The sequence below is a fragment of the Protopterus annectens genome, chromosome 7.part0 (genome assembly GCF_019279795.1).
Source record: "Protopterus annectens isolate FY-2018-M chromosome 7.part0, PAN1.0, whole genome shotgun sequence".
NCBI lineage: Eukaryota > Metazoa > Chordata > Ceratodontiformes > Protopteridae > Protopterus > Protopterus annectens.
In genome coordinates this window covers 701,362,818-701,389,170 of record NC_056739.1, presented here as the reverse complement: position 1 = coordinate 701,389,170, position 26,353 = coordinate 701,362,818, and the positions used below count along the sequence as shown (strand labels likewise).

General features: G+C 38.4%; 1 protein-coding gene across 1 annotated transcript in view; it reads right to left on the bottom strand.

Moving 5' to 3' along the window:
• Positions 1-25,691, bottom strand: part of LOC122806078 — a 329,514-nt gene extending 303,823 nt beyond the window's left edge. The window contains exon 1 of the mRNA XM_044076316.1: positions 25,427-25,691. Coding sequence (XP_043932251.1) covers positions 25,427-25,691 — 265 coding nt within the window. The remainder of the gene's footprint in view (positions 1-25,426) is intronic.
• Between the last annotated feature and the right edge of the window lie 662 nt (positions 25,692-26,353).

Genomic DNA, 26,353 nt, shown 5'->3' with positions numbered 1-26,353 from the left:
ACAGTGTGTGTCATGCGACCTATATGCTCAATAGCATGACAAGACATATATGTGTCACTTTTTACAAATGGTGATTGCTATGCATACCGTGTATAGGTGCCTATGTTTGCACACACACAACACTGAGGTGCATAGCAGGTCATGATATGTGTAGTACTGTGGTCACTGTGACTGGATGGGGTGTACTACCATGAGCCATCATCATGCAGCATCATGTGGTCACTCAAACCTACTAATGTGTGCCAGACCAGCACATACCATGCTGTACCGGAACTGCAGTACCACGGCCACATTCACCATTTCACAGCCAGTTGTTACAGAAGTTTGTAAGGTGCACAATAGGGGGCAATGCCTACCATGAATATGTACTGTGTCGAAGAGTGTCACGCAGCCACATGTGAGGCATCTACCCCTCAGGTATATTATGTGTGCTGTGTGGAAGAAGTGTGGGATACTGTAGTGTGACCTTACAGTGGACGTCTGAGTACGCCATGTGTGGCATGTTAACGTGTACTGCGTATGACAGTGTTGTGTATGTTGTGTGTGTGTGTATCGACTCTGCCTATCCAATGTCCACATCAGTGTTGACACATTTCTGTGGAATGCTCTGTGTATTGTATGTGTTTTAGGCAGCTACCCACATTACTGGGACGTGCATAATCTCACAGCGTACCTCCACAGCATGCATTATGCATATGTGTGTTACATGTACATGGCCTACACCTCACCTATGACATGCACATTTAATCAGCAGTATTAAAGGTAGAACACACTCACCAGCATGGGTCGGCTGCCTTGCTGTCACACCAGAGGGACCTACAAGGATATGAGACACTTTGTCATTGGCAACAACTGTGGCATTGCTACTGTGTGTTTGCAATCGTACAGTAGTACAACAGTTAACAGTCACAGGCCTACAGATTGTATTCCTAATTATTACCATTGCACAACACTAGGCACCACATTGTCTAACTACACAGTACACATCTCACATAAGCATGCTCTAACAATTGAGGTAACAGTAGTCTACAGCTATGCCATGTTACCTGCACATTCCATGTCAGCTTGCTGGGTGACCCCGGCCTCCATGATGACACATGTTAGTTGTTGGGATAGTTGTTGGCCAGGAGCCACCAGGCTCAGGAACAGCTCCTCCACTCTGGTGAGGTGGGGATGGATGGCTACCACCCACCTGTGGCAAGCTGCTGTCTGCGGATATCAGATGGACGCTGCCAGACATGTCTAATTAAATTACTGCAGTGATGGCGTAGCTTCTCATATGTCCGGTTATGCATGCCTATGTCATTTACCCGACGGGCAAGCTCTTGCCACCGTGCAGTCCGCTCATGCTGGTGCTGGCTGGTTCTAGAGAACAGCAGGGCATACTGCTGCACCAGGCTTGCTGTAATAGCCTCCTCCTCCGCTGTGCTATAGGTGGGATTATGATGGTGGGACATAGCCCTGGAAGACAATGAAACGATATGTGTGAGCAAGTCATGAGGCACACGTATATTTCTAATGTACAGTTATCACTTAATCGCCATAAACAGCAACCTATTGGCTGTAAGAAGATACACACTTTCAATACCACATGTCAGTACTCAACACACAACAGTGCCTGGCACACTCTATATATCTAACCACGTTTTGCACAGCAACAAACTTACAACAGTATGTAATACTATACAACAGTACATGGCACACTGTATGCGACACAATGCACAACCCAGACACAGGAGGTATATATCATGCTAATGCATCATAAAAAGTGCAATCCATTGCAATGATTGTAAAGTCCAATGACAGTATTACCAGTACACCACACTAGTTGTTGATGGCAGACCACTGCCCAACATGTGCTCATTCATGAATATAGGTGGCATACTGCTGTACTACACTATACATGTTGCTAGATACGCACCTATATCCTGTAACACACATATTACCAAGGCCATGGTACAGGCATACACACACACACATCAGACATACATACCAGACACATAGGTATGGCAACACAGGTGACCTTTACCTGTGCACCTTACAGTACTGTGTGTCAGTAATTACAAGACCATATGCCTGAGGTATGTAATCTATGAGGACTACAGGGAACCCATGGAACAGTGGCTCCAATCACTGTGGACGTAGACCATACTGTGCTGTTTAGGCATACAGCCTCAGGTAGTACTACAGTTCATACAGGGGTTGGATTCACCAGCAGTAACACTCAATAAGCATGCATGTACTGCTTTGGCCTACAATGGACACCACAGTCAACAACAAGGGACTATATCAGAACATATGGCATACTGCTTTTTCAGCTTAGCAATTGTATACACAGCATTTGCTGGGATCATAGCTAGGACACATACTACCATGACAGAAACAGTTTCCCCCTAATAACAACTTTAAATAAACTGCTGGTCACTAAGAAGAGAAAGATCGCAAGGAATGTTAATGACTATGCTAAAAAACAAGCATACCCTAAGCCCCCTTCTAATGTGTCATATAATCAAATGCCTGTATTGAATACTAATGCAAACTTGAACGATGAAAATGGAGATGAAGGGACCTCATTTCAATGAAATACTGTAAATGATGAACGAGTTAATCAGCCTCTTAGGAGGAGTGAGCAGCTGAATAATGTGGGTCAACAACATAACAATGACAGGAGTAGTAACACCTCTAATAACAACAATTCTGGTAATTCTGGTAATAGGGACAATAGGACTGAGGAATCTAATCAACAGGATTTTCAGTCCAACAACAATACCAGTACCAGCAACCGTCAACGCAACAACAATCGCACCCAAGGGAGGAACAACAACAAAAAAAGACAGCGGAGGTGATAGTATATGATTATACTGACATCCTAGCCCCAAGAATTTATACTAGTTGAAAGGGCGACTTTAGAATATTTAGTTACACCATTTTGGATGTCCATCAGGAGATGGTAGACTTTTTATCGAAAGGGTTGACTTTTGTTCCTACCAGAAGAATGGACATTGTTGATACTTTAATAGACCTCAAATTATTTGTCCGTAAACTTAATCTACACTTGATTATGGGTAATAATTTTAACACATACAGCACCATTAAGGTTTCAAGTTTATTTAATCCTCCAATTCATCCTGAGTTGCTCACTTTTGAAAGAATGTCTGAATTTGATTTTAGAGCTATAAGAAAAGGTTATCAAAATTAAGTTTCTAAATACAACTTTAGTATATTAGAGCAGGATTGTATTCATTTATTAAAAGAGTGCAATATTAGAGTCATGAAGCCAGACAAAGAGGGAGGTCTGGTTTTCATGGATCGTGAGGTTTATGTGACAAAAATGTGTAAACATCTAGATAGTGAGGCATACATTGGAGTTTATTTAAATGAAGTCAATGTAGCTTATAAAAAAATTTGAAATATGTTAGAGGATTTATTTCTCGAAAGAGCTATTGACATGGACTTGTATCATTATCTATTAATGTTAGCACCTATTACTCCAGCTTTATTTGGCACCCCCAAAATTCATAAATCTTTGATAGACCCACCATTTAGACCAATTGTTGATGGTCGTGGTTCAATCACTTACGGGTGTGCAAAATATATAGATAGCTTTCTCAAACCACATCTTGAAAGTGAAATACAAATACGTAAGGATTCGTGGAGCTTTTTACAGAATATTAGTAAACTTGAATTTCAGTCTAACATTTGTTTTCTCACAATAGATGCAAAATATTTATACACAGTTATTCCACATACCATTGGAATAGAGTGGACTAGGGAATTCTTATTCACAAAAAATGTCGATAATAACACCATTAATTTAATTGAGACATTGTTGGAAATTACTTTGACCAACAATTATATAACATTTGAAGAAAAATTCTACTTACAAAAATCAGGAGTAGCTATGGGCTCTCCATGTGGTGGAAGTTTTGCCAATGTTGTAATGGCATATTGGGAACATAACTTTCTGTATAATGAACCTTTGTTTAAAAACAATGTCTCCTGGTACACTAGGTACCAGGATGATATGTTCTGTATTTGGAAAGGAGATGTTTCTAAGATACCTGAGTTTATTAAAAACATTTCTAGAACCACCACTTTTTTAGAATTTACATACACATTAGGGGAGGAGTTCATTAGCTTCCTGGATATTTGACTTACTAAGGACAGTGCTAATTCTAGATTTAAAAGTAATATTTATAGAAAACCGACATATTCTAATACTTTCCTTCATTTTTCAAGTGATCACCCATACCATCAGAAAAGGGCAGTAGTTAAGGGGCAAATGGTAAGGGCTGCCCATATGATTTCGGACCATTCTGATTTTGATTCTGAATGTAATTTATTAGAAACCATGTTCCTCAATAGAGGATACCCCGTACACTTATTGACGAGTGTTAAAAAGGAGGTAATTCAGAAAAGACTTAATGGGTCTTTTGTCCCGTTACTGTCGGGGTGTGAAACAGCACATATTGGTTCTGTGACAGAAGATGAAAGCCGTCAAGTTGGGAGTATGAATTTTGTACAGTTGGGTTCAGTTGACCAACGTACAGTTCATTATACAAATTTTCTTTGTACATATTCTTTGGACTATGCCCCTATTAGAGAGGCTTTGAATAAAAATCGGTCTATCATTAGAAGTAATGAGATGCTGCTTAAAATGTTTGGATTAAATCCATAAATAACTTATAGAAGAGGGAAAAACTTAAAATCTATTTTGGAAATGAAAAATAATGTAAGTTATAACAACAAAAAAGTAAAAGGCATGTTTAAATGCGGTAGTTGTTCGCAATGTAAGTATATAATGGTGATGAATCAACTACATATTAATGATAAAACATACAAGATAAATTCAAGATTTAACTGTGAAACCTCAGCAGTAACATTTGTTGCATTGTGCTGTGAATGTAACGCATTTTACATTGGGAAGACTGAAAGAAAGTTAAAACAACGGATTTATGAGCACATGTATGCCATCGCTAAAAAAGATATGAACAATGCACTTGCTAAGCATGTGATAGACCACCCTTGTCATAGTTTTAAATTTGCAGAGTTACAACGTAGGCCAATAGATATTAGGGGTGGACCATGGCAAGTGCAATAAGAAATTGATGAGTTACGGTGGCAAATTAGAACTAGTGCCCATCTTTTTCCAGGTTTGAATGAGAGTATGTCTATTAGATGTATGTTGAAATTATTATCACTTAAAAGATGATAGTTATTAATTTAAAGTTCAACATTTAAGACGAGATATCATTTTAATGTCTTTTTGCTTTTTGGTAACTTAGCGCTGGTATCATCTAACACTTATGTGTGAATAGTATTTATACAATTTACTTATATACACATAAGTACTTATTATGTATATTTACTTATTTATAATAATAAGATCTTATATAAGTAAATACTGAATATACAAAGTAGGTTATTTTTCTATATAATATAGGATAAATTTATAACATTATAGTTATCATTAAGTGTGCATAATAATATTGTGGTTTATTATTATATTTAGAATTTTTATGTTAGGTTGTATTATGACTAGCAAAGAACTGATGTGTAGGTATACTATTAATTATTCTAATATAATTCTAATATTGCCATATTAAATTGTAATGACAATATGGTATATTTTAATAAGCTTGGTAAGGAGACTCAATAATATCTATTTTAACAATAATAATATTTTTTTAGAATGGACCTATTGGTTATGTGTTATATATAAAATATATAAAATGTAACATAAAATATATATATATATAATAGCTTGATTAATAAAAATTTTTAAAGAAATTAATTCAATGGCTAAGATGTATAGTAAAGTTTTTTAAAAAGTGCTTTAATGTCTGTTTAATTTTCATTGAACAAACAGGTTATAACTAAGCTGTTAATATCTATTTTCAGCTCGTAGATTTGGAGTGGTAATGTTACTTTAAATACCCATTTCTGAGCTGACTAATTAAAACTGCTGTGGTTAATATGTGTTTAATTAAGTGTATATAAGGAATTTTTGTGTTTTATTCAACTGTTTTGTCTGAAGAAGGCCAGGTACTTACCTAGCCGAAAGCGCTTACAATAAACAGTTTTTTACAAGCAGTTTTGACCGTAGCCGGCTTCTATTGCACCAGTTTTTGTTTTTGTATTCGATTTTAAGTTTTTAACTTGGTTGGTTTTGTGTTTTGTTTAACTGTTGAGGACTGTTATATGCTTCACAGCTACTGGCACTTCCTTCATCCACTTTATATGGGACTGCATAACTGTGGGTTGACAGCACTAATACAACAGTACTATTTATTTTTTGCAAGGGTACAACAACATTTCAAAGTAAGTGACACAGACACACTCCAAGTTTTATACCTTTATTAATTACATTGAACACTCTTTTCTACAGGCTCTCTCCTTTATTTGATATTACAGTGCATATGGAAGACCTATTCAGGACATATTATATCTTTATTGATAGGTTACAACACTCTTTTTCAGGCCTGCTCACTTATATGTTATGACAATACATGCAGGGATAGTATTCCAGACTTATTTCACCTTTATTAATGGGTTACTACACTCTATTCCTGGCTCTATGACTTATGTTATATAACAGTACATGCAGAGAATTTGTTCAGGGAATAAATGTTATATGCTTCACAGCTACTAGCACTTCCTTCATCCACTTTATATGGGATTGCACAACTGTGGGTTGACAGCACTTTATACAACAGTACTATTTATTTAATGCAAGGGTACAACAACATTTCAAAGTAAGTGACACAGACACACTCCAAGTATTATACCTTTATTAATTACATTAAACACTATTTTCTACAGGCTCTCTCCTTTATTTGAAATTACAGTGCATACGGAAGACATATTCAGGACATATTATACCTTTATTGATAGGTTACAACACTCTTTTTCAGGCTCGCTCACTTATTTTATTTGACAGTACATGCAGAGATAGTATTCCAGACTTATTTTACCTTTATTAATGGGTTACTACACTCGATTCCTGGCTCTCTGACTTATGTTATATAACAGTACATGCAGAGGAATTATTCAGGGCATTTTATATCTGTATTATTGGGCTACAACATTTTTTTTCATGCTTTCTGACATATGTTATATAACAATACATGCAGAATAATTACTAACCTGCCTGGTGGCGCAGCCTTAGCAGCCTATCTGCATAGGCTTGCTGGTTTGCGGCACAGACACCTGCAGCTGTGAAGTAAATGAAGGAATAGTGAGACAAACCTATCCATTTAATAGACTATCTTAGCATGTCTTACATACTGCATGCCATGGCTACCTACTCAGTAGTGGGGCATCTTGCATATGATGGGCCTCCTGGATCCAATGGTTCAGTAGGTCCGGCTTCTGTCTCCTCAGGTCTGCATGGTGGTGACGGACCTGCTCACCAGTACTTGGGATGTCTGTGGCACTGGTGAGGTCATGAGCCAACCAGTTCCAAGCCTCTGCCTTATACTCCGTTCCTTGGAACTGGCCCAGCAGGAGTCGAGACTCATGATGGTGGACAAGGAGCCAAACCATGTATTTTGACTTCTCGATGCCCCAGCGTTGTGCTCGAAAGTGACTAGCCTCTCCAACAATAGACATTCTAACTGCAGATGCGAGCTACAATCAGATATGGTGAGTATTCCCGCCTATGGGGCTTAAATATGCCGCATTTCCCGAACTTTTTTGTGATTGGCCGCTTTTGAAAATTCTCGGCTGACTGCAGATCTGCTTAGCAATGGTTAATATACCATTTATAAGTATATGTATGTTAACAGTGGATGTCTATCCTTAGCTGTCATGGCTTAGTGGTTCAGTACTTTGATTATGGTGCACAGTGTCCTGGGTTCGAATCTTGTCATTGCTTTTATTTTAATACTGTCCAGGCAGGCTAGGGGGTATGGCTGTGTTTAGGCAGCTTTGCTCTACATTGCTCCACATTGTTCCACGTTGCCCGAAGTTGCTCCACGTTGCCGTACGGTGCGCTGGTTAGTGCGGTGCACAGCTCCACGCAAATTTATTGTGCTAGGTATAGCGCTGCTTAACTCTGGGCAACTATATTGTACTGGGTAAAGCGCTGCTTAGCTGTGGGCGACTATATTGTGCTGGGTTAAGCGCTGCTTAGCTGTGGGCAAATATATTGTGCTGGGTAAAGCGCTGCTTAGCTACGGGCATTTATATGTCAAGATCCCTCTTACATTTCTATATTTACATTTTGTTCACTGATACATAGGCCATTTCAATGCTTTTTACTAATATTTTAGTCATATATACATCAGGTATTATTTCATATGCTAATTTAAAACATAAAATAGAGAGGGAAGTGGTGGGACTCAAATCGTGAATGCCTCCTCTTTGTCCAAAGGCTCTACCACTATGCTATTGCGATTTGGATTAATTTGCATACACATTTGGTATTATGCTCTACAATGTCGGCATGGCTGACTCTAGCTAAGCTATGTGCACACCAGCGCAATCACGAGCAAATACTGGCAGCTATATCGGGAATTAAAACAAGAATTCTATTTTACATTTTATAACTCTACTGGGGGTTTACAATGTGAGGGAGTGTAGTTTTGGATGTGTTGACATTTGAGTGGACTCGCTCATGTGTTTTAACTTTTCACAGTTCAGATACTTGCAGGAGCGTGTACCTTAGGACTGCTCGGCAGTCAGACACACCCCCTGCCTCCCTGCATGGTCCGTGTTAGACTTGGACTGGTGTCAGCATGCCCTCATGAATATGCATGGCACGCTGACATCAGACCGTTCAACTGCAGTTTCCGAGTAAGACTTTTTTAGTCTTACACAGAGGTTTCATGAATCCGGGGGACTGTATATTGTCTATGTATGTAAATATTGGAGCTTTTCTCCCTGGGCTTCTGCTGAAAAAGTACTATCTATCCCAGTCAGACTTTCCTGGTCAACAAAGATAAGTAAATGTAAATAATAATCTATTATTTTTGAAAAGATGGCACGTGTCATTTCTGAGGAAGAAATGTACTTAATTATATTCTTTTACAACTACATATGATTTCTTGATTATGACATAATTTGACGCAGCCTGAATTATTATCTCATGAATTTTAATTTCTAAAATGTCTAACTTTATAAAGGTACTTTTTCATATCATTCATTTTTGTTCGCTACCATGTTCAAATTATTTTGTTTACGTACATTGCTGTACACATGCATTTGATTACTGAATCACCTATAATGTCATCTTTATCTGTAGATGAGTCATTTTCTAGGCTCTTACACAATGTGATCAGCAGAGTGCCTGAATGATTGCTTGCAGAAGTATCTTGAATTATTGCTGTCTTTTACCGACGGTACCATATTTTTTTCCCGATAGAGATATGTTTTAGGATGTTTTCATTTCTTTCCAATATTGTTTTACCCACATAGCTGAGATTTAGGGAGATAAGACTGATTTTTTTATTTTTTTTATTTTTACCACTTGTTTTCATTGTGTCAGTTCTTACCATGAGTATTTAAACATTTCTGGGTACTTCCTTCCTGTGAACTAACATCCTGAATATCCTTAATGCACTTAGTTACAGCAGGTGCATCAGCAGTCTGTTTTAATCTACCAAATCTTGTGTGTTCCTAACTCACTTGGCTACTGACATGTTATCCTGCAGTGTTTACTGAGTGAGAGCTTCAAGGCTGTTTTCACTGCTTGTCTTTTCATAGTCTTGTTTTTAACACATTTCCTACATCCTGACACATTTGACTTGCTTCTCACTTTTTCTAGTATACATTTCTTTGAAACTTCATCAGAGAATTTACACTTATTTTCTCTTTGTTCCCCTAAGTTAGTATTTCTGAGACTGAATCTAAATCCTGTCCTACAGCAGAGCTTATAGTATAGCCTAAGAGTTCCTTCTCATTTTCATATCTTTAACCTGCTTTGTTCTCCTGGTGTGTTTATTCTTCTACTTTTTCTTTTTTAATCAGAGTCATATCCACTATTTCCATATGTTGTACAACAACCTCTACTTTCACAAAGGTGATGACTACAAGATTCAGAAAAGTACAGTTGTGTACACTTACCATAAATGTAGATGTTCGAGTGTAGTCACTGTTGCAGTCATTACATTAGGGTAATCTGCTGGCAGGTTGTCCTCAGTTGGCCTGAATAACAAAGTCTTGGGTCCTGCATCGGTTGCTGTCCCTTCTTCCATGATGTCAGGTCATCAGGGGTATAAAACATGCAGCCGACACCATTACACCAGTTTTTCTTGCCCCAGATATCAGGTGCCCCCCAAATGGGGAGCCAAGCATTTAAGTAATTAAAAACACAAAAATATACCTCCCAACAAAAGCAAATACTCCAAAAAGGCTTTTAAGCATAGCAAAGGAGAGTAGAGGTATAGAAAGAGAAAAACAGGGGGTTGAAGGGAGGGTGACCCGGACTGCAACAGTGAATACACTCGAACATCTACATTTATGGTAAGTGTACACAACTGTACTATGTTCTTCGTGTTTCACTGTTGCAGTCATTACATTTGGGTAGAATCCCAAAGCTATGAATGGGAGGATGGAACTAAATAGCATTAGGAGTGGCTATAACACCCTGCAGAACTGAGGTGGCAAAGCCTGCCCTGGATTTGGAGAAGAGAGGCAAATGATAATGCTTTGTGAAGGTATGAACAGAGCTCCTAGTAGCAGCTTCTAGAATGTCTTTGGTTGGAACTCCTCTGAGAAAGGCTGCTGAGGTAGAGGCAGCCCTGGTGGAATGTGACCTGATTCCCTTGGGCACAGGTTTATCATGGTGCAAATAGCAGAAATGAATGCAGTGGCTTATCCACTTAGAAATAGTCTGCTTTGATATAGCCTTCCCCTCTGATCCTGAAGCAAAAGCCACCAGTAGCTGCTCAGACTTTCTTAGAGATTTGGTCCTGTTTAAGTAGAATCTTAGTTGTCTATGTACATCCAATGAATGCAGAATCTGCTCCACCTTGTTCTGCAGATTTGGGTAAAACGTTGGCAGGTGAATTGTTTGGTTAAGAGCCACACTGGATACCACCTTAGGCATAAAGGAGGGATTGGCCCTGAGGGACATCCTGTCTGGGTAAAAAGTAATAAAAGGCTCCACAGCCATGAGAGCCTGTAGTTCTGAAACCCTTCTTGCTGAAGTGATTGCCAAGAGGAAAGCTATTTTCCAAGATAAAAATTTTATGTCCCATGCAGGAATTGGTGATCTTCTGGGAGGCCTTAAATTTTTGGCCCCTCTAAGATACTGTTTCAGCAGAGGATGTGAAAAGAAGGGAGGCTCCGTGTTGTAATGAGCCAAGATGGCAGAAGCATGGATTTTTATTGAAGAAAAAGATAGGCCCTTGTTAGGCATCTCCGTCAAGTATTGTAAAATCTGAGGAATATTTGGTTTTGCCATGTCCTTTCCTTGTGCTTGGTTCCAAGCACAGAATCTCTTCCATTTATCAGCATAAGATTTTTTAGTACTAGGCCTTCTGGCTTCCAAAATGACATCCAACACAGATTTACTGAGAGGTGTTGTTTGAATAATTAAATGATCAGCCATGCTGCAAGGCTCAGAGTTTGGAGCTGAGTGTGCAGAATTTGATTGTTCTGCTGAGACAGTAGATGAGGTATTTGAAGCAAGTACCAAGAGGGTACCAGTGCTGGCGAGGCCAGTATAGAGCAATCAGGATCATTTTTGGTTTTTCCTGTCTGACCTTTAGTAAGACCTTGTAAAGAAGAGGCAGAAGGGAAAAAGCATAAACTGAAAGGTTTTTCCAGCTGAAGGATAGGGCATCCACTTTCCATGCTTGTCTGTGTTAAGTCCTTGTGCAGAATTTGTCCAGTTGATCATTTTGGGGAGAGGCAAATAGATCTATGTCTGGGCTCCCCCATTTCTGTGTTACCATGCTGAAGGTTTGTGAATCCAGTTTCCACTTGTGCGGGTCCATAAGATTTCTGCTTAGATTGTCTGCCAGAGTATTTTGTTTTCCTGGTAGGAATTGAGCCTGAAGATGTACTTGGTAAGTCAAAGTTGTGTTCCACAATGCCATGGCTAGTCTACAAAGGGAGTAGGAATGTGTACCCCCCTACTTGTTTATGTACCACATAACCGTGATGTTGTCCATCTTTATCAGTAGTTGTCCTGGATGCAGAAAGTCCTTGAAGGCTGTCAGAGCATTCTGAAGAGCTAGCATCTCTTTCTGGTTGATATGCAGATGCATTTGTTTTGGGCTCCATATGCCCTGAATGCATCTCCTCGCCAGGTGCCCCCCCCAAGCATAGTCTGATGTGTCTGTAGTTAGGATTTGGGTGGCATGGCATGGCATGGGCAAGGTAATTAAGTCCTCAGCCATTTTCATCATCTGTTTTTTAAGCATAGGGGCCTAAACACATGGCTCATGCATCAGTTTTTTAGACGTAGAATATGTTTTTGATCTTGTTTTTGAAGCTGGCGTCTGTTTTATATAAAAATGTTGAGGCCTGAAAACACCCTCAGAAGCCGGTGCCTGCTCAGTGGCTCTAGACCCATCCAAGGGAGAGACATCCGCGGGTTCAATACTCTGAGAAACTCGCAGCATACCGGACTCCACATGGGTCTCGGTAGGGGCCTGCGACTCAAAAGTAGTGGGTATCAGGGGCTGCAAAAGTGCCTCACTGAGTACTGGCGAACCAGCGACTGGCTTAGGAGAAGCTTCGTCATCGGTTTTGGGCCTCAATGGTCTGTCTCTGTCTTTTTCTTTGCATTCTTTGTGAACTTCGGTAGTCGGATTGCTAACCGATGACATTTCAGGGTAATTAAATCTGGATCTAAAAAATTTTGAAGCAAAAATATACCGACGCTTAATAGTGTGTTGGTTAAATCTAGCACAAAACCGACAGCAAGGTATGTTATGATCTGGGCTTAGGCAAGGAATACAGTACAAATGAAAATTCTTGTGAGGTATTTGCTTCCCACAAGTAATGCAATTATTAACTTTTACTGACATCGGTATGGAGCAAGAAAAAGTTTCCCCAATGGGGTACTTAAGATTTAGTTAAAGACTTCAATTCTGAAACTCGAATGCAAAAATTTCAGGAATCAGCCAACTGGCACTTGCGAACTGCTTCTGCTTCGGGCACCGCGAGGCATGAAAGACTGGTGTAATGGCATCGGCTGCATGTTTTACACCCCTGACAACCTGATGTCATGGAAGAAGGGACAGCAACCAACGCAGGACCAAAGACTTTGTTATTCAGGCCGACTGAGGGCAACCTGCCAGCAAATTACCCTGATGTAATGACTGCAACAGTGAAATATGAAGAACATCTTGACTGTTGTTTTCTATGTTCTTTTGGGGGTGTAGAATTACTGGGCACTATATCTACTGTGTGTCTATTTTTCAAGCTTTGACAACTATCCATTATGTTTCTATTACATCTACTTGATCTCTTCTTGCCTCTAAATCATGTTTCCATTCATCTATAAAAGATGTAACTGTCACATGTGTTGTTGTTGTATAACGCTGACTCTCCAGGCAACTATATAGAGTTCTTATCTAGTAAACATATGATTATGTGAATTAAATCCCTAAATTTTTTAAATTATACACAAATTGTAACATGCTCACAAATTCTTTTCTGTAATAATTTCTACCCACAGCTGTTGCATTGTAATAACAGCTTGCATTTTAACAAATCATTTACAGCTTAATTATTTAATTCAGACATGAGCAAAATAAAATAAGTTATTGGATAACTGAAAATGAATGCCTCAAAACAATATTCTTACAGAGAAAAACATAATTTATGATATTTATTTACAATAACATGGTCAATAAAATATAAATAAAAATAAAATACATTTTGTATTTGTTTGGCACTTGTGATATGACTGCATATATAATTTACAATAATATGAAGAGAACCAGCCAAGCAAACACAAACCCTTGATGAACACCAATTTTAATAAAAAGTTAGGAAAAGACAGAATTGTTGTATCACAATACCCATGATATGTCGCCTAAGTAATCACAGATTCATCTGACTATATTAAGTCAGAGCCTAACACTGACTAGTACCAGCAGAAGTTTTGATTGAGAAGCAGTATGAAAGGCTTTAGAGATGTTCAGGAGAATAGTACTGAGCAATCTAATGCTGTCCTGTTCTCCACAGACATGTTCAACAAGATGGAGAAGAAAGACGTCTGCTGTGGCTTAGATGGAATCCATCTTTGGTGATAGAGATGGTGTTGCAGTTTTGAAAGAGTTCCAGAAACTGTCTGTGTAGACATATTTAGTTAGTTAGTTAGTTAGTTAGTTAGTTAGTTAGTTAGTTAGTTAGTTAGTTAGTTAGTTAGTTATAGACATTTGATCACTGGGAAAGTCCGACTGGGTAGATGTTCATTTTTAGCAGAGGCCTGGAGAGAAAATCTCCAAAGTATTACAAAAATGTTTTAGGAACAATAATTTTAGTCTTCAAAAATAATATAAAACATCTGTAGTTTAAATTATATCAAATTAGACATAATGTGACAACATTGGTTAAAATAGGTACAACTTATATGACAATGATTTAATATTTACAGAAGATTTAGACAGGTTAGAGAAATTAAAGATAAGTTAGTACAATGCAAACAGGAATTGCAATAAGAAGTAAGAGACAGAAAAACGGTTATTGCAAATTTAGAAAGAGACTCCATGAAAGAAACTGACTGAAGTTAGAGATGAGTGAAAAATGTGGAATACGGTGATGTAAGGTATGAACAGGTACTTGCTCAAATTTAGGGATATAGTTTATCATGGGGTTGAACAGTAACAGAGACAGATTTTCGCTAGGAAGTCTTTAAAATGGTTTTAAAGGACTGGAGGGATGGTATTGACCTGCTAGATACAGGCAAGGAGTTTCAGGCCTTAGCAACATGGTACAAGCACAGACAATGCCAAGCGGATTTGATAGGTTTGTGGTCAGGCAGGAGTTTTTGGTCACTGCATTATGAAGACCAACTGGGAACATAGTTGTGTAGAACGTTATGTAGTGCTGGACAAGCAGATGGAGTCTGGATAATTTTACAGGTGGCAAGAAACTATGCATATGTTAGATGATGAGGTAGTTCTAACCAATTTAGGATTCTTAGTGATATACAGTGGTGGGTTCTGAAAGGGGTATTTGCTGCAAATTGAGTAGCTTTATTAAAGCATTGTTTAAGTTTAGTTTTTTTGTGATGCTTGGTGGTTAGTAAGGATGGGAGTCCCATAAAGTAGTGAGGGGAGGAAGTAAGTAGTGTAAGTATAGTTTTTGTTGCATTGGTAAGGCAGGTTTTGGCTCTATAAAGCATTCCTAGTTTTTTTTGTGAGTTTTTGTATGCAATTTGGTATATGCAGGTCGAATTTAATATTATTGTCCACTATCATCCCTAATAATTTGTTCTGAGAAATGTCTTCAATAGTTGTATTATTAAGACAGAGATTTTAGATTTTTGCTTTTTCATAAGAGAAGGCTTTTGAGGGAAAAGGTAGTATTTCTTTAGGGGGGATTGAGCATGAGTTGTGAGTTGCAACTACAAAACAATGTTTCTGTTGCTGTTAAAGCTTCCTGAGTGATTTTTTGAAGGCGTGCTATGTTGTCAGATGTGAAAATAATGTGGAGTCATCTACATAGTATATTAGAGAGGCGTGCTGTGGGGATGTGTTGGTGAGAATGTTAAAGAGGAGGAGACCAGAGACAGAGCTTGTGGTACACCAGGGATGCCGGGAAGGTATAGATAGAGGGTGGAGTGCCATTTTACAAAATGATACCTATTAAATAGGTAGCTTTTGAACCACAGAAGGATGGGCTGAGAGAGACCTAATGAGGATATTTGCTGTGACAAACTATGTCAAGGGCTTTTAATAAGTCTATAAATAAAGAGGAAACTAGTCTGCCATTATATCTAGCTTTATTGACAGTACCTATAAAGTTAGAAGTGCAGTGTTAGTTGTATGGGAGGGACAGAAGCCATGTTGTGTGAGGGATAGGAGTTGTTCCTGTAGGAGATAGTTTAGCAATTGTTTTTTAATACATTTTCAAGTATTTTGGAGAGGGAGAATAAGATTGCCATAGGTTTAAATTTAATGATGTCTCTTGAAGTTCCTCTTTTATGTAGAGGGATAATGGGTGACTTTTTCCAAAGAGTGGTACAAGGTATTAGACAAGAAACACAACAATTGATCTTATTAAGTAGTGAAATGGGAACAATAAATGGCTGCTTCCAAACAAGTGCAACTTTTCATTGCTTACCTGATCTGGTTATGAAAGTATTTACTGGAAAAGCTGTATAACACACTGCAGTTCTTAATAAATGCAGTAGTTGACTATCTAGATCAGGAAAGCCTGGCTTGAGGTTATTTGGTAACAGCAGCACTGTATGGTTAAGGTTCTAGGGTAGACAGATGAAGTAGCAGTGCTAGACAGGGGGATTTGAACTGAGTCATCAATGCTGGCATAAGTTTTTTTCCCTGAGGGAATGAATCGGTTATTAGGATGGCTGGCAGGAGGCCCATGAATTCTTGCTCAACATTCAGGGAAACCCTTATTAAGATCCAGGAACAAGGATAAATTGTTCTTATAATCAGGGCGCAGGAAGTGTAAAACATTTCTTGTAAATGTTTGGGATGTCTTATGCATTGTCATTGCTGGGAAACACAATACCACCACTCACTGGTAAGAAGCAAGTACTACATTATGAAATGTTACCTAAAGATGGTCTTATTGACAGTCATCTTTTAAATATCCAATATTAACCAGTGTGACATGAATATGCTTTCTTTGAGAGAGTAAACATTGTAATGTTAGGAAATGTTGCTGAGTTAAATGTCAGTATTATGTAGTGAGAGAGGGAGTTTGTGTGGTTATACTATAATCTTAATGAGGTGACATCACAGCTTTTTTAATGTTATGCATATACAAGAACTTTGCTGTGACTTATTTTTTAACCCATTCAGCCAAACATGCCAAGACTTTAGAGGGGCATGTATAATTGCAAAATCTTACTATTGAAGATGTGTTGACAGTTTTGTGAGTTTGTACTCTACCTGTTATATGGGAAAAATAGGGCATTGGTAACACTATTCCAAAACATAAAGATTAAAGATCTGTAGCAGTAATGGGAAATTTACTAAAAACAATAACTGTAGCATGCCCTCCATCACCTAATTGGGCATTCATTAAAGCCATTTTACAAAAGAAAACTAATCTATTCATGCATACTTGCAGCATATTATAGATGTGTTTGAGGATTTTTTAGTGCACCCAGAACCTCCTGAAGGTGCAGCAGCAGCCAGAGGGCTGTCAGCAATGTTTGGGGAGGGACTACTGCCACATGCTAAAGCAGCCAACAACTCTCATTAGGCATGGCTAATAAGTTTATTTTTCTGGTTGGGAAGTAGGCTTTTGAACTTTTTTATGATTATTTTTATTATTTTTTATGCATGAGTTTATTTCTATGTAATATAATAATCACAAAGTTTCTCTAAAAAGTATCAAATTGCAAAATATGCAAGTTACAAATGAAAATGAAAAGGTGCTGCTGACTACTGTTAAAAAATTATGATGGAAAGGAAATTTGTAAGGAAAGTTTACTAGAAAGCTTTGGACAAATATATAATAGTGTATTTGAATGAGAGAATGAGATTGAGAGGCATCAAACTGTTTATTATTCCATCTAGAATTAGGTGTAATTATTGCTGATAAAACTATTTTGGATAAGTGCTTATATAAGCACTGAGCAACTAAAGGACAGAAGGAAACCACATGTGAATGATGTTTGATTGCATGTGAAAAAGTGTCCCTATTTAAAAACTTGTTACTACAGTCTGTCTAGTCATTAAAGTTATTTGACCTGAGTAATCCTTCCCAGCATAAATGGGGGTTGAGAAGGAGGAGTGTGAGAAGAGAAAAATGTTTAAGTGTTTTGTATAATGTTTTTTCATCAAAAGTGGAAACCATCTTATTTCAAAATGGATCTTGACAGCGTATATTTGTCTTGGGTTTTTCCATTTTCTAATCATTTCTTAGTGCCACTGTGGAAGACTGGAGTTTATGCCTGTTGAAAGCTTTGATAATGGGTCTGCAGCTTCTTAATAAACAACATAGAGGTGTTTAGTTTTAATTAGTCAGTGGCTATAGCCTGACAGATACAAAATGTTTGCTCAGAAGCTTTTACAGTATAAAGATGATTGTAGTTTCTTTGATCGGGGAGACCTTGTTTACTTAGTTACCTATGTACATGTGTTCTTTTACAATATGGGAGATTTTTCTACAATGCCAAACTGTGTTGTATGAATTTTATTTTGAACCTTAACAGGATAATAGAATGGCAGCAAATCCACACAGCTATAATTAAGGTTAAAAAGTGTAGAAAAAATGTTATAATCCCCTAACTCACCAAGATGTAGCACCAATATTAAGATATGTACTTGTGGCCAGCATTCAGAAATGAACACAAACAAAAATATGAAAGTAAAGGAACAGAAGATTGTGCCTATTAATGTCTAAACCTTTGCATTACTTGTATGCTTTCTACAAAGCTAGTAGTAGTCAGGCCATAAAATTACTGAACCACAAAGGTTTTCATGAAGACAAAATGCACAGGATGAATTAATGAATGGCTCAAACTAAAACCAGTTGCATTTACGATAGTAGTCTGAGGTGGACTTTGTGGTCTGGTCCAAGGTAGGCATGTGTAATTTAGGTATGTGGCATATTGCCCCATCTCAGTCTCAACTCAGATAAGCCTACTGCTACCCCATTGACCATTCCTCCTGGTGATGTCTCCACTCTTCACTGGAGATCACCAGCCAGAGGCGACCATAAGCCATCCAGCCCCTCCACCTGGGATGAGCACTCCCATCCCTTGCTGCCACTTCATCAGTCACCCGAGTTGCTAATCGAACCAGGGTCACCTGGATCATAGTCTGGGCTTTATCCCTCTTGGCCACCAAACCAGCAACAGTAGTTTAAGTCTTACACAAGTAAATGAGCATTTTTTGGAAGCTAATAGTGCCAGTCTTATTTTCCATTTAGTTATTAAGTTCTTTCTACTAAGCAGGCTGTTTATATTGCTTTTAAAATGCAGATAATTGTGAAGTTACAATGTGGCATATCCATTTACTTAAGACCTTTCAGTATTTATTGTCTGAACCCCTACAAACCCTCTTCAACCTTCTTCTTCTTCTTCTTTCAGCTTTTTCCCAGTTAGGGGTTGCCACAGTGGATCACCTGTCCACTCCTGATTGGCAGTGGGGTTTTACAGTGTCGAGTTGCCAGCCTGGCATCCAACCTTCCACAGAAGGCACACACACACATGCACTCACACCTAGGGCCAATTTAGAGTATCCAATCCACCTGCAGCATGTCTTTGGGATGTGGGAGGAAACCGGAGCACCCGGAGGAAACCCACGTGACCACAGGGAGGACATGCAGACTCCTCCTTTATCTTAATCCATTTTGTCTGAACCTGGCTAAAGAGAGGGTAGTGTTTTCATTATGCATTATGTGACCTCTTTCTGAGAAACCACTTCCCTGAGATATAAACCTTCATGATGTTTCCTGTTAGAATGTGAACAGCTTAGTTTCCTTGATATTAGTTAAAAAATGTTGTTTTAATAAGCCCAAATATTTGCATTTTGCATTTATAGGCTGAATGTCATTCTCACTGGTTTTCAGTCATCAGAACCAAAAGATGGGAACCAAAAGATGGCATGGTAATTGAGCTAGAGTATTACAATTACTTTTGAAAGGGTTACTTGTGTTGCTTTGTCATATCCTTAGCTCAGCTTTTTAGTGAAAATGGTAGGTTATACACTTAGTAGCTTAGGCATCAGTTTTAGAGCATGTCATTTTCAGGAGCTTCACAAGTAATATTAGAGAGATTCTAAATTTCTTTGTGGGTAATTTGTGTGAATTCTGAACAACTATGTAAGCATACCTCTAAAATGTTCAGATTTTTGCAGAATATCTAGATTTCTGACTCAACTGTGGTGGTGGTGCTGCGGTAGCGTTGTCGCCTCACAGTTAGACGTTGCCCGTTCGATCCTCAGTTAGAGCATCTTCTGTGTGGCGACATGCGTGAACGGGCGTTCCTTCATTGAAGGTTGTGTGTTAGGCCTGGCACACCAGCACGTAAAACTCTACTGCCAATCATTAACAGACCCGCTGTGGCGACCCCTAACTGGGGAAAAAGCCGAAAGACAAAAACAATCTAGATTTCTGACTCAGATTATTGGTCTGTTCCTCACAAAATTTGCATTTTTCTGGCAAATCATTGAGGATTTAAGGCAGTAAATAATGGCATACATTTGAATTTCAGACTTCATATTCCTTGGAAACTGTATGGTAATGTAAAACTAATATTCTAACAACTTTCCAAGTTTATAAGAGCAATATTTAAAATTTGTCCCTGATTCTGGCCTTTGTCCCCCCATTATTTTTGACTTTGTCCATATTTCTTGTGCCTAGAGGTTGAAAGGCAGATAATCAGTGAGATTCTAAACTGCCTTGTTGGCAATTAATGAGATTCTAAACTGTTTTATAGGAAGCTAATCAGATTCTGAATTACTTTATAGGTAATTACCGAGACACTAAACTGTTTTGTAGGTGATTTGTGAAATTCTAAACTGCTTTGAAGGTAATTGCTAAGGTTCTAAATCTCCTTGTAAATAATTAGTGATATTCTAAGCTGCTTCATAGGGAATTCATGAGATTGTAAACACTTTTGTAGGTAGTGCAAAGACAGCAGCTGAGTGGAATAATCAAGAACCAAGGCAAGAGTGAGGAATCTTCAGAAATGTTGCAGAAATGTTTTAGTGCACAAAAATTCAAATTTCTACATTTATGACTCAATTTCTAAGTTAGTCTTTCAAGACTAGGGAACAGTGGTGCGTAAATATATATATATATATATATATATATATATATATATATATATATATATGGGTTCGTATCACTTCACCTAAAGACCATTTCATCTAAACTCATTTCACTGAGACCAAATCACCCAAAGTTCGTTTCACTAAAACTCATTTCACCTAAAACTCATTTTACTGACAAGAAGTAGTAGTCTAAGGCAAGTCAAAGGTATATGTCCTTTTCCCCATTGTAGTGCGATCCCAGTGTTAGTATATATATATTAAGGGGGTGGGGGGGTGCAGCCTCCCACATTGGGGAGTGTGGGGGGTGTAGCCCCACCTTGTTGGCTTTTACTAAATAATGTAAAACAAAACCAAACAACATAAAACTAATATAAGTGGGGGGCTACGCCACCCACAGCTCCCACCCCCACTTAATATATATACCAACACCAGGATCACACTACAGTGGGAAAAGGACATATACCTTTGACTTGCCTTAGACTACTACTTGTCAGTGAAATGAGTTTTAGATGAAATGAGTTCTAGGTGAAATGAACTTTAGGTGATTTGGTTTCAAGTGAAATGGTCTTTAGGTGAAGTGATATGAATATATATATATATATATATATATATATATATATATATATATATATATATATATATATATATATGTGTGTGTGTGTGTGTGTGTGTGTGTGTGTGTGTGTGTAGTATACTGGTTTTAAAGGGACACTATCGTGTTACTAAAACTGCATTTCTGCCTTGGACCGAAGCTGAAAACACTACCACCCACTTAGCTAATCACCTCCCTTTTTGTGACACCAGTAATGACGTTCCAACAATTCCACCCACCTTGTTAGTATCCTCCCACTTTGTGAGATCACAGTAAGTTCCTGCCCATTTGTCCTATTCCCATTGCAGTTTTGTTTTCCCTGTCCAAACTGCAAGACCGTCTCTAGTTCCTACATATGACTAGAAAAACGATCCAAGACCATTGGTAAAAGTACAGACTAATATATATATTTTTTTTATATTTATGAGCAGCAACAGCATACCTCATAAACCTTTAGCACAAGAAATCTGGACAAATGGTACAATAATGTGGGAGACAATGGCCCAAGTGTAAGGACATATTTTAATTATTGTTCTGATAAACCCATAAAGTTGCTAGAATAACAGGATTTGTGATAGCATGCTATTTTTTCAGAAGGATATGAAGTCTGAAAAGCAAAAATGTATGTTATTATTTCGTGGCTTCAGTCATCGGTGATTTGCCATAAAAACATAAAACTTATGAGGAAGGGACCAAACATATGAGGCACAAATATGGATATTCTGCTCATATCTGGACAGTTGACACATCTGCAACCCCGGACCAGCTGATCCCGATCAGTCTTTAACGTAATACCGGCATTTGCAGTCAAAACGTCAGCATCGTAGCTCTGTGAGTGGTCTTACTGTAACAACACATGGTTAGAATTGCTGGAGCCATGTCAGACTCCAAACCAGTTACAAGTGGCGTCCCACAAGGCTCAGTCCTGGGACCTCTCTTGTTTGGTATATATTTCTCGGAGGTACAGGCCAACATGGAAGGACTGTGGCTGACCAAGTTGGCAGATGACTGCAAACTGGGCGCCATAATCGACTCTCCAGCCGACACAAGCATCCTCCAAAAGGGCCTCATAGAAACAGACAACTGGTGCCAGAGCCATGGCCTCAAGCTAAACGCCAAAAAGTGTATAGTCATCCCTTTGGCAAAAACAAAGTGCCCACAAATTACCACATAGGTGGTAATCCATTAAGTACAGAAGAAGTAATTAGGGACCTGGGGACCCAAGTTGATAGCAATCTCTCATTTGACAACCACGTGGCCAAAGTGGTTAGAAAAACATTTTATATAGCCCACCTAATCATGAAGGGATTCACATCTAGATTAGGGGAGGTCATCGTGCCTCTTTACTCATCCCTCATCAGGCCCATAATCGAGTACAATGCCCCTTTTGGGATGTACCTTACCAAAACACCTGCAGCAACTGGAAAGACCCCAAAAGTACCTCACCAAGAGGATCAAAGGGCTCAAACAGATGCCATATGCTGCCCGGTTAAAGAAACTCCAGCTCTACTCAGTGGCATACCGCCTGCTCAGAGGTGACCTGTGCCTGACGTATAAGGCCATGTCCAACCCGGAATTAAGGGACATGCTGCACCTCAAAAAATCCAAATCCCATTGAGCTACACGCTCGAGAGACTTGAACCTCAGCACTGAAATAAAGAGGATATGCTGGAGGGACAGATTCATAACCCAGAGGCTCCCTTCACTCTGGAATAAAATCCCAGTCCAGGTTAGGCAGAGTCCCTCATTGACTCTCTTCAGGAGGAATCTTGATGAGTGGATGGGAGATCGTAGATTTACCCCGGGTATCACTTCTGTGTCACTGTTAGACAGAGGCACAGTATACTGACCTCGAAAAAGGGCATAGCAAAATTAATTTAAAATGGGTGGCGAAAGCCAAACATACTCTGGCTAGGCTTATAAATGCCCTAGGGCAGATAGCCTAGTATGAACCTATGAACCTATGAACTGCTGCTAACAAATGGTTTGCTGAAGCTTAAAGAAAAACAAAACATTTGTTTTCCCTTTTTTGTTTAAAACATGAGGCCAGAATCTGAACATTCTCTGAAAATTTGGACAGTTGAGAGGTCTGCTAACATCCCTGGACCAGCTGATCTCAATCGGGTCTTGATGTAATACTGGCTTTTAAAAGCAGCATTGCATTTGCAGACAAACCTCAGCACCATAGCGATGTGAGTGGTCTAACTGTAGCAACTGTTGCTAGCAAACAGCTGCAGCTAAAAGTAAAAACAAAATGTTTTTTCTTTTGTTTTTAAAATGAGGCAAGAATCTCAACATTTTCTGAAAACATGGGCAGTTGAGAGGTTTGACAGCCCCAGACTAGCCAATCCCGATGAGTCTTTAATGTAATACCGGCTTTTAAAAGCCTTTTTATAAAATTTCATTTATAATTAAACCTCAGCACTGCTAGCAAACAGTTTGTTGCAGTTTACAAGTAAAAACAAAACAAATAAAATGTCAGCGTTGTAGTGCTCTGTGAACACAGGGTGTAAAGTGTAGTCACTGTTTGCTACATTTGTAACAAACAGATTGCTACAGTGTAAAGCTACAAAAATGCTGAAACTATCCATAAAGAAACCATTCCACTGACCTTTGTTAACATGGCCAATGCCATCCAATAGACCTGCAGATTATATCAGCTTCTAAAGCAAGGTAAAGAACCTCAAAGCAAACCATAGCAAATCCATATATGAAAAAAAAAAATTTTTCAATATGCCTGACTCTATTTTTCCCACGTAGAACAAGACCTGTTGTGTACCCAAAATATATGACACAGGCTAAAAGCCCAAGCCAGCACAATGAAGAAGGTCCATATATATCTACCTGACGGAGCATGCAGGATGACTGTGGTATGCATTTTTGCCTGCTTATGCCTGCCACAACATAGAAACATCACTTAGCTTTTGAAACTTTTGAGCTTTCAAACCTACTTGTGTGCTTACTGTCTTAGCAGAGGGATCACTGCAAAAAAAAAAAAAAAAAAAAAACATAGAAAGATGTTATTCCAAATAAGTTATCCTGGCCTTCCCAGGGATGATATAAATGCTACAATGCAGGAACCCAATCTCACAATAATTCCAATGGTGGACTGGAATTTAATGGCAGATTTTTCTTGGTGATGGTGAAGGGTGGTGGGAAATATTGCAATATGATTGATAAGTATTTTAGTAGTTTATTTAACATAGAAGGAAAATAAGCTTTTAAGTTTACCTAACAATAATTGTAACTAGGAAACATACACACTTAATTAATCAAGACAGTTCTGAAAAGAATTTAGAGAATCAGGGAATGCCAGACAGTCCATTATTGGAGACCTAGTTAATAAGAGACAGTCTCCTTCCCTAGTTAACCCTATCTATGACACCTCTCAATAATTCTATGTGGGATTCAATAGCAATTTGGGGTGATGTGTACACAAGCATTGAAACCTGCCTTGTCTATCCAGTAGGAAGTAGAGAATGCATAAAAGTTTGTATAGATTTGTAGGCATGGACCATAGATATGTAATTTTTGTGCAGTTCTGAAAATCTTAAGTGTAACTAATGTACACATTGCTTTCATACTTCAAGCACTACATTTATATAAATATCAGAAACTTTTTCAAAATCTACTACAAATTGTAACTTCTGGAGAAATGTCAGCCATATCCAGTTACATCAGTGTGACTAATTCCCTTATGAGGTTCTAGCTGGATGTTTCTTTCAAAAGCTCTGCTTGAAAAACATTAACTTGCCTAATAAGGTTAGTAATCTTTTTTTGACATAAAGTCTGGCCTATATATTAATGAACAAAATTGATTTATACTTTTCTGAGCCTAAGGGATCATTTAGTTTAAATAGTTCTGAAAGTAAAGAATTGCAGGCAAACTAAAGCTTATTCTCCTCTGAGTGGTTACACCTAAACAGGGAACTCATGGGATCTGATGCATGCTTACCTTGGATTCCAACAAGTCCTGGGACTTTATTACTGATGGCATCTTGAATATGCTTCTTAGTTCTCCATTCCTTATGGGCTCTTTCAACAATAAGAAATTTGTTGAAAACAGCTTTGGAGACCGTAAGTTTTGCTGAAACGTCTTGACCACTTCCTCCCTGAAACTGTAGTCCTTGTGAACAGTCATATGCAGGTGTCGGTAAAGTTTCATGAACCGTACACTGATAAATGTTGTCATTTAATAGTTCATCTCTCTCTCTGTTCATGACGGGCACTTCTGCCTATTTTTATTTTCATTTATTTCTAGTTGTCAGAACACTGATAGGTTTCAGGTCATTCATCTTGGCTCCACATTCCTCCACCGGCACCCCAAACGTTTTGGGCACTGGTATTTGGAACAGCTATAACACTCATGTCTTAATGTAACCATCCTCTGAACTACTCATCTTGTCATCTATTATTTCTGAACTGGGCAAGTTGGCAGCTATGGTAGCTGATTAAACTTTGACACTGATGTGGCTATGGTAACTGATTAAACTTTGACACTGCTGCAAAATTTCTTGACTTACTGCTTTGCCTGGCTTTCCTTATTGCCTTCTTCCCTTCTGTTTACACAAGGCCTTCAGTCTATTTTGCAAAGTTACAAGCTGTTAATTTCCCTTTTAAAAATCTCATATCCTCTGCTAAGGATGAATGATAGTTAACCTCTGCCATGTAACTGCTAGAGTAACAGGCAGTTATAGTTGTATTGTCTTACCCCTATGAATACCTCCCTTTTAAATGTAAGGTACCAGTACTTTATATAGCCATCATTTCCAATCAAATGACAGGTCCATGGGATGTGGCTGTATGTGCTGATGTAGGTGTTGTTTTGAAAGAGTGTGCTCAAGGTTGCTGAGAGTGTCTGTTATGTGTACTTTGTTTGGGA